The sequence below is a fragment of the Abramis brama genome (assembly GCF_963993115.1).
Source record: "Abramis brama genome assembly, chromosome: 15".
Taxonomy (NCBI): domain Eukaryota; kingdom Metazoa; phylum Chordata; class Actinopteri; order Cypriniformes; family Leuciscidae; genus Abramis; species Abramis brama.
The window spans coordinates 17,715,188-17,723,922 of NC_139977.1; the positions used below are offsets into that span (position 1 = coordinate 17,715,188).

The 8,735-nt window shown below is 35.5% G+C and overlaps 2 protein-coding genes across 2 annotated transcripts; one reads left to right on the forward strand and one right to left on the reverse strand.

The window, feature by feature from the left end:
- The first annotated feature begins 1,446 nt into the window (after window positions 1-1,446).
- On the forward strand, window positions 1,447-3,370 carry banf1 (barrier to autointegration nuclear assembly factor 1). The gene is made up of 3 exons (XM_084137931.1): window positions 1,447-1,577; window positions 2,228-2,407; window positions 2,497-3,370. The coding sequence occupies exons 2-3, from the start codon at window positions 2,282-2,284 to the stop codon at window positions 2,641-2,643; spliced, it is 273 nt and encodes a 90-aa protein (XP_083994057.1). The 5' UTR covers window positions 1,447-1,577; window positions 2,228-2,281; the 3' UTR covers window positions 2,644-3,370.
- A 524-nt stretch (window positions 3,371-3,894) lies between these two features.
- On the reverse strand, window positions 3,895-8,626 carry gng3 (guanine nucleotide binding protein (G protein), gamma 3). The gene is made up of 3 exons (XM_084137932.1): window positions 8,430-8,626; window positions 6,743-6,842; window positions 3,895-4,828 (listed from the first exon to the last, which is right to left on the reverse strand). Exons 2-3 carry the CDS (start codon window positions 6,839-6,841, stop codon window positions 4,700-4,702), a joined length of 228 nt encoding a protein of 75 aa, XP_083994058.1. The 5' UTR covers window position 6,842; window positions 8,430-8,626; the 3' UTR covers window positions 3,895-4,699.
- Window positions 8,627-8,735: the final 109 nt, after the last annotated feature.

An 8,735-nucleotide genomic window follows, 5' to 3' on the forward strand; every position in this document is an offset into this window, starting at 1 on the left:
TGGGGGGGGGGGAAAAATTGTTCAACAAAACTAACTTAAACCACCTGGTTTGTGGTGCTGCAGTTAGAGCTTTATTAACAGGACAACCTTTTCCATTTGCCAAGACACTTTTTGACCATGCCCGTTTGAGTCAGCATGCTGTGCCCTCATTCCTTTCCAGGCATGTATTCAAAACACCAGTTCTTGGATTGCAGCCTGTGAGAATATATAGGCCTAGCTTCATTATCATATCATGATGGTTACGCATGATCAGCATGAGACAGCTGAAATATTCACTCCAAAATTTGCTCTTGAGGTAGTCTTACAAGTAATTCAATACTATGCACTAGAGAACAAAGCAAAATGTTGGCATACTAACCAAATAAAGCGCTTTAAAAAAAAAAAAGAAAAAAAGTTGTGCATCAGTTCTAATCAGTGCAAATGAAGAAATGATTGGTGCAAAACAACAACTATTTTCCACACATTTCTATATGGCATACAAATGTATTTATCGGCAGACACACTGTTTTGGGAAGTGTTTTTTAATGTATCTCTGCCCCCTGGTGTTCATGTGAGAAGTGTGTGTTCTTCCAGACCTTGACAGTTTTTGCAGACAATTTGTACTAAGATTTTGACTATACACTTATTAAAGCATGCTACTCAAATAAAAATATTCACTTCTTCAGAGACCCTATTGCTTTAGTTAAGGATTTAAGAATAATATGATGATAGAATTTTAATTATTTATTAATTATTTCAAACTTTGAGTTTCATTTGCCAGTGCTATTAATATAATTGTTTGTAATACAATGCTATCCTTAAGCCCTATTTTGTGATTTATTAAAAAAAACAGCAGGCAATGATAATACACCGTGTGCAAATGGTTAAAATGTACGTATTTGTGCTTTATTATGTTTTGCGCAATGTGAAGTCCAGTTCTCCAAAAGATCGTACATTTGCCTGAGCACTGGTAATGAAAGAGCATTACAAGATAAGCAGTACTTTTATATTAATCATTTGTAGTGATATTGAATTTTTGGCAAATGCTCCAAAATGCTGAGAATAATCTGTGTGATAATAAAATAGAAATGTACTTCAAAGTTAAGTTATTTCAATATTCAAAAATAATAAAAAAAAAACTAGTTTAAACCAGCTAAACTGAGAGGGAATCAGACACTTTAAGCTTGGCCAAAACAAAAAATACAGAATTTTTCGTGTAATATTTTTTCTAATAAATTTGAACAACGATAAAATAGTAATAATAATAATAATAATAGACATTGAGGAGAACATTTATTATTATCTTTCAGTTTTTGCTGCTTGGAAATATTGTGGTTTTGATAACGGCGAAAACGCATATTTGCTATGTGTAAAGGTTTTTTAATAAAATAAAAACCCTTTCTTTGATTTCCACCAGCCGGAGCCACCAGGGCTCAGTGTCTCTTTGAACAGCAGCTTCATATGAGCGGAAGTGACGATGTTCGTTCTAAAGGCGGGAGCAGGAAGCGTCGCTGTGTGAGTTATTTCGGGCGCATTGAGTCTGCGAATAGCGCGGCGTCTGCGGATGAGGATCGACATTTCTCGATAAAAGTGTCCAGGTATGATATAAAATATGGTGCAGCCTCAAGTTCCTTTATAGATACTGTTTATACTGTTGCGTTGGCCACTTTGGTTGTTTTTATGTTTAATTGAGAGTTTCATGTCAGCTGTCGTTGTGTAGCGCTGAACGCGAAGAAATGAGGCGGGACCCCCAAACGTGTAAATTGAGAAAATTCACTCTTATGAACTGCTTGTTTTCATCGTCATGTATTCATTAACTATTATCTCTCCGTCGCATTATTTACGGTTTTATAAATTCCCCATTGCTGTGTGACGTTAGTTTTCACTTTCATTTTCCCAGTAGTTCAGAAGCTCGCCTTCACTTTCTATATTATCAGTGTTCGGTGATGTTACAATATAATACACGAGGATTTTATGAAGTGCTCATATAGCCTGTCTGGTAGGAAATCCGCTTATTTGTCAAAAATACATATTAATTTTAAGGTAAGATAGGGACATTTGCATTTTAACAATAGTTAAAACATTACAAAGTATGATATCTGGAGTTGAGTAGGGTTTTTTCTTTCTTTGTTTTAATACATTCAGTGTGTAGTATTTTCTTTAGACTTGTGTACAGTTCGTTTTGGGGTATTCTTAAGAAATCATGCCTTTTAACATAAATATTCTTATCTTGTTTCTCCTCTTTAAGCCATTGAAGAAAGGAAACCTGAATTCCCACAACCCTCTCTAATACAAATCAACAATGTCGTCGACATCACAAAAACACAAGGACTTTGTGGCCGAACCCATGGGGGAGAAGTCTGTGAATGCGCTAGCAGGAATTGGGGAAGTTCTTGGAAAAAGATTGGAAGATAAAGGCTTCGACAAGGTGAGATTTACCAAGATGTTTCATATTCACTGTAGTCAGCCCTATGGTCATTAAATTGACACTTCTTCTTTTTTCGTTCTTCCTTACAGGCATATGTTGTCCTAGGACAGTTTCTGGTGCTGAGGAAAGATGAGGAGTTGTTTCGGGAATGGTTGAAGGATACATGTGGAGCCAACACTAAACAGCAAGGCGACTGTTATGGCTGTCTGCGAGAGTGGTGTGACTCTTTCCTGTAGTTGACTCTTCTGTTGTTATACTTCAATTTCCCCCCTTGTATCTGAATACATTTACCTCACTATAACAATTAGACTTTTCTGACATCATTTTTTGGATGTATCAATATTAAATCTTGGTCCAGAATTGTAGAAACACTAGAATGTCTCTAGATGGTGGGTACACTTGTTAGATCACTGGTCCTTTTTTGTGTTCAAACATTGACACTGGATCTTTAGTTTTCACAGAATAACGCAAATTATCCAAAAATCCGTTCATCATATGCAGTTCTGTTCCAGACTACATATACATATTCATTGGGCGCAACACAGATCCCGCTTTCTGTTTATTATGATGCCGTTTGCAGGTTTTAACTGATGTCCCAAATGTGGCACACTGCTAAGTAGTTTAAGGTTTATGAACTTGTCACTGTTCTCTAATATGTATTACCCAAAGGATCCTGTGCATAATGATGCCCATATGGTTTTTAATGCTCCCCAACCCCTAAATTGCCTTAATAAAAATATGGATTTGTTTTAACTGTGCATGTGTACCTGAAGATGCGTGGGCTGGATCATTCTGTGTAGTGTAGCCACTTAACTCACGTCTTGGTTGACATCTGCTGCCTTGATGTTTAAAATGCTGTCTGAGTGAAACTGATAAATGTTTTCATGGCTTTAAGACCATTTTTGAACTTTTGTGTTTTGCATCTTAGTTCTTTTGGAATAAAATCTCAAAAGTAATAATTAATAGGGTGTGTTGTGAGTGTGTGGAATGAAAAACATTTTAATCCAGCTAAATGAGCTGTTACAAAAGTGGAATTACCTGTTCAAGTTTTGTTTCATCGAGAGGCATTTGTTTAACTTTAGTTTTTTTTAAAAACATTTTTTGTCAGTAAGATTTTTTTAAACTGTTCTTGCAAGTGTCTTATAGTAAAAACATAATATTGTGAAATTACAAATTATTTTTTTAATTCCTGTGATGGCAAAGCTGAATTTTCAGCATCATTACTCCAGTCTTCAGTGTCACATGATCCTTCAGACATTATTCTAATATGCTGACTTAGTTCTCTAGAAACATTAATATTATTATCAAAGTTGAAAACTGTTGTGCTGCTTAATATTTTTGTGGAAACCATGATAAAAAATGCTAGGATTCTTTAGTCACTTGATTTTTCAATTAAATCTGTCATCGCAGAAAAGTATTAATTTCTTTAAAATATTACTGTAGTGTTAATTTTTCTCCTAAATCTCAATAAGCGATGCATAAAAGTGTGATGTTTAAAAGTTTTATTCATTCCTTCATTGGATTCTGCAGTATTTTAATTCATTACTTGGGACCACAAGTATTTGACAGATGTTCTCTTCACATTTTTCTTCACCAGTTCATCTTTTGAGCTAATCTTTTGAACTATTAGGACTAGATACCACTTGTTTAGGTGGCCAGGAAAAATGTAATTGTTTTTAGGACATAATATATCATTTTACAAACCCATTTAGGAGTGCTATGTACTGTAGGTATTAGCATTCGCACTTTCTCACAATGATCTAAACTTTAAAAGCTCTACCAGTTAACCAGAATTGTCTACCAACATACATTGCCACCTCAAACAAAACATTAAAAAAAAATCAAAATATACATACAGAATTTGTAAATCACCATAGTAAGCTATGTGAAGAACGCAATGAATGTTTCGAATATAATAAAATTTGAAATTGAAATATTCAGACCCACACCTATTTCCCTTTTGATTAAAAAACTGTGTGCTTGCATATGTATGTATCAGTGTATCATGATGTAATCCATTTGCTTTGATCTTGATGTTATTTTGTCCCCTTAATGAAAGGAACAAGGTTTCCCAGAAAGAAAGGAAAAAAAAACAGGAGGATAAAAATATCTTCACAAACATGATTTTGTAAATTTTTGGGTTCTGAAATTTAGAAACCACTTTGCATTTATTGAACCTTATTTGGGGATTTATTTTGCTGTGTGGTGTCTTGTCGAGTGTTGTGTTGTGTGATGTGCGTAAATGATCATTATTTTTTAAATGAGACTAATCCTGCCCTTCCTGTGTCCTGCTCAGAGGAGAGCACAGAAGAACTTTTTCTCCCTGAACGGGTTTTCTGAAGTGGGCACAGGGGTGATGAGAGGGTCCTCGATTGCATGGGCATCACAGTAGGCCATCAAGTCTGCTGCTGCCTTTGACACCTAAGAATACAGGATGGATTGTCAGTGCCCAATTTAAAAGCACACGGACAGCAATTGATTTTCAGGCAAGAAACCGCAAGTGAACAGGGTAAAAATTGTAAGTAATAGATATCACCATAATTCCCCAGTTGATCAATAACAGTACAGACAATTGTTTAGTATCACTGGTTTTTATAAAATGTTGTTTAAATATGCAAATAAGCCATTATCTAATTAAATCCACACTGTACATTGTATGAAGCCAAGTTCAAAATTCATTCCAGTTTCATTTTGGCAACATATTAGGGTTTAAGTTTTTTTCAGAGGAGGTTTTGGATATCTCTTTTTATCACTCCATAAATCAGAAAATACTGTCAACAGACAGAAAAATAAATTGTCACCATGTTTTAGGAAATAAAAATTATATATGAACAATCCCTCTGCAGTGTTGGGCGTAACGCATTATAAGTTACATGAGTTACGTAATCAGATTACTTTTTTTAAGTAACTAAAGTAACGCATTACTTTTAAATTTACAAGAAAATATCAGTTACTTTTTCAAATAACGCAAGTTACTTGTTTTCCTATATATAGACTGACACCTCTCCTGTCCCCATGTTGAGAGAAAGTGCAGAGGCGTTGTTTGCGCTGTGTAAACATGGTTTTTGTAGACTAAAGGTGAACAATTAACTCATCTCACATGCACAAAAATAGATTCAGTATTCCTTAAAATTAATAAAAACAGTGAAATGCAAACTTGCTAGCAATTAGCAAACTAACAATTAAATGTTAAATTACACAATATACTTTATGTATTTAATCTCACTTTAGTAACCAATGTATTTGCTGCTGACCTTTGATTATCCAATTCAACCATACTAATAAGCAAAAATGACTTTAGATAAACATCATGTTTGCGTTCCATTTTTATTTTTATTGCTGAAGTAAGAGTGTTGAACTTTCTTCTTCTGCAATCCAGAATGGCAGCATGCAGCTGAAGGGTGTGAGCTTCTCCCTCTACTGTACAGACGTGAATTTGCATTTCCTTCAGCCTGAGGCTTATTCATTTCACTTTTGGTGTGAAAGGGCCTTTACATTTGTCAAATACAGAACTTTGTTTTTTTTATTAAAAAACAAAACAAGCCCAGCCTACACAAGAAAAAGTAATGCAAAAGTAACATAACGCATTACTTTCCATAAAAAGTAAATAAGTAACGCAATTAGTCACTTTGTTGGGGTCGTGCATTGTTGTCATGCATTACTTTTAAAAGTAACTTTCCCCAACACTGTCCCTCTGTAAAAACCTTCTGAATATTTAGCTCTGGAACTGGAAGGTTCGGTGTATGTAAGTGCTACTAAAGTGGAGATTTCTGGTTCAATGCAGGAGAAAAAACTCATTTTGAGAAAACAGCCTTTAAAGATATGTATTGTAACTGAAAACTACAGACACAAATAAAGTGTAATAAAATAAACGCTCAAAATGTGTATTATGGATTTTTTTTCCACTGTAGTCTGAGATAAGAAATGTTATGGAAGCAAAATAGCCCAAAATCAATTGACTATCGCATTAAAAAACAATGGTAAATGATGATAACTACACTTTAATACTTTAATATACACACTGCAGTTTCATTTCTGGGCTAAAACAGCATTTTAGGTCAAATAGAACTGTATGAGTGAAATGCAAGGTTGAGGTCAACGCTTAAAGACTGTTGAATGCTTCAAATTGTACTTGTAGGACACACTTTACCGTGGGATTGTAAAAAATAGGTCATACCTATTAACCTGATTCCAGATCTTTGATCACATCTGATACAAATTAGTCTGCTACGTTCAGGCTGGTATAAAAAGGCACATTCATAGGCATGCAGGATTACCACTGATCTGATTCTTGCTTGCCACATTTCCCGGTTGTTTTTGCATGCCAACCCTCACCTTGATTCGACAAAAACTGGCTTCAATCTTCAGCTGTTCCACCAGCTTCCTGGCCTGACCGACGCTCATGGTGCTGTTCACAGCGGTGTCTCCTTTCATCCTGCCACATACACCCACAAAATTACACAGACGTCAATGCAAAATCTCTTTGAAATACAAAAACGCACATGAGGCATCTGTTCATTTTGCTTAAGAAGTTCATTATCATATAAGCCAGCCAACAAAAGTATATTTTTTAAGGATACACCGATATGAAAATTTTGCCAGATACTGATAATTCTGTATATTTGAAAGCACATAACCGATATATTTTCCGATAAACCTAAATCCGAATTTTTATATAATGTTTGAGAGCCTGATTACAAAAATAAAAGTCTAACCATTAAATCCATGTCCCAAGCACACAATTAGCCTAAATGACAGGCTTGCATGTTGCACTTAACCTTATTTTCCTTTTTTTAAGTGATTCCAATCACATTTCAAGCAATTCAAAAACATCATGGCGAACAGTGTGCATCTGAAGGGTCTCAGCTAAAGGCAATAATTTATCTGCCGTAAGATATCGGCCAAATTTTATTATCGCGCCGATAACGATAACATTAAAATGAACATATATCGACCGATATATGCATCCCTAATATTTTCGCCATCCTAATCTGCTAACATGCATGTACTATTAATATAGAGAATTAGGGGATACATTATGTACAGATTCTGTGGTAATAAGGTCCCATTCATTAACATTAATTGATGCTTTAACTAACAATGAACAAAACATTTGTTATGTATTAATCCTTCTTAACATTATTTAAAAAACAACAACTGTTCACTGTTCAGCTCAGGTCACTGACAACTAATGTTGACTACTGTAAAGTGTTACTGATTCTGTAGATAGTGCACAGTCTCTACTCTCTAATGGAAGCATCTTCCTGCGGTCCAGGACTCTCATTCACTTCCTGTCTTTCCTCTCTTGGTATCATTTACTACTGCTTTGCTAAAAGCTCCTGCCCTAGAAAACCAAAACCTCACCTTGGAATGCAATAATCTGATAGCAACACATTTCATCATCCTGAAACCCTTCATTTCCAGGTGATGGTCAGAAGTCATTGTTTAAATAGATTTAGAGCTATTCATAATCATCAAATATCAATATATCCACCTAAAATGGTCTGCATTAATGATTTTGAAAATAGGATTTCAGCAGTGTATTGGGGAATGCCAGCCCCATTTTCCACATAGGATATGCTTGCAGGGATCCATCACCACAAGGAATATACCATATTATCCTGAGCAATAGCACACAAAAACCAGCCGTTTTGAATGTTATCTGATTGAACGTATACATTTAGGCATCTGTAGAGTGGAAATCACATGTTGCAGACAAAAAAGGGAATAAAAGAAAAAGAAACTAGGCCAGACATATAAATGACAATCACTGATGCTCAAACACATATCAGTAGGCTAATCATTTAGAAGACCCTTAAATATGATGTGGAAAAAAATATGCAATGTATTTAAATTGAGCAAATGAAATTAAAGCAATGCCTTTAAAAATGATCTAAAGAAGAATGGAGAGTGAACGGAGAGCAAGAAGCATAAAAAAGACCACAGAGTGTATTCGTCTATTTTTGTCATTCTGGGCCCTTTTTTTTTTTTACCCCTTTCCCCCTTTCACTATATTTCTTACCCTTGCTGTATTCCTCTTGTGGTGATTTCTCTCCCTCCTCTTCTTTCTTATTCCTTCTCTCTCTCTCTCTATCTGCCCGTGCTGTTGCTTTCAGTGCAGCCGGACCGCACCCTCATACACAGTGTGGATGCTACCCAGTTCTGTACAGTCCAGTGCACTGCAATTCTGCTACAATGAACACCACTCTCTTGGTACATACATAAAACGCCCCTCTGCAGTGAGTGGAATGTGCCAACCAGGAGGAGGGGGGCCCTATTGGAATGATTTATTCTGTGGGGCGGCTCATACCACCTTTCCAGCAGCATG

Coding starts and splice junctions, on each gene's coding strand:
- banf1 (XM_084137931.1), top strand. CDS start 2,282: ATGTCGTCGACATCACAAAAACACAAGGACTTTGTGGCCGAACCCATG. Junction 2,408..2,496: donor AAGATAAAGGCTTCGACAAG/GTGAGATTTACC, acceptor TCTTCCTTACAG/GCATATGTTGTCCTAGGACA.
- gng3 (XM_084137932.1), bottom strand. CDS start 6,841: ATGAAAGGAGACACCGCTGTGAACAGCACCATGAGCGTCGGTCAGGCC. Junction 4,829..6,742: donor CCAGTTTTTGTCGAATCAAG/GTGAGGGTTGGC, acceptor CTGTATTCTTAG/GTGTCAAAGGCAGCAGCAGA.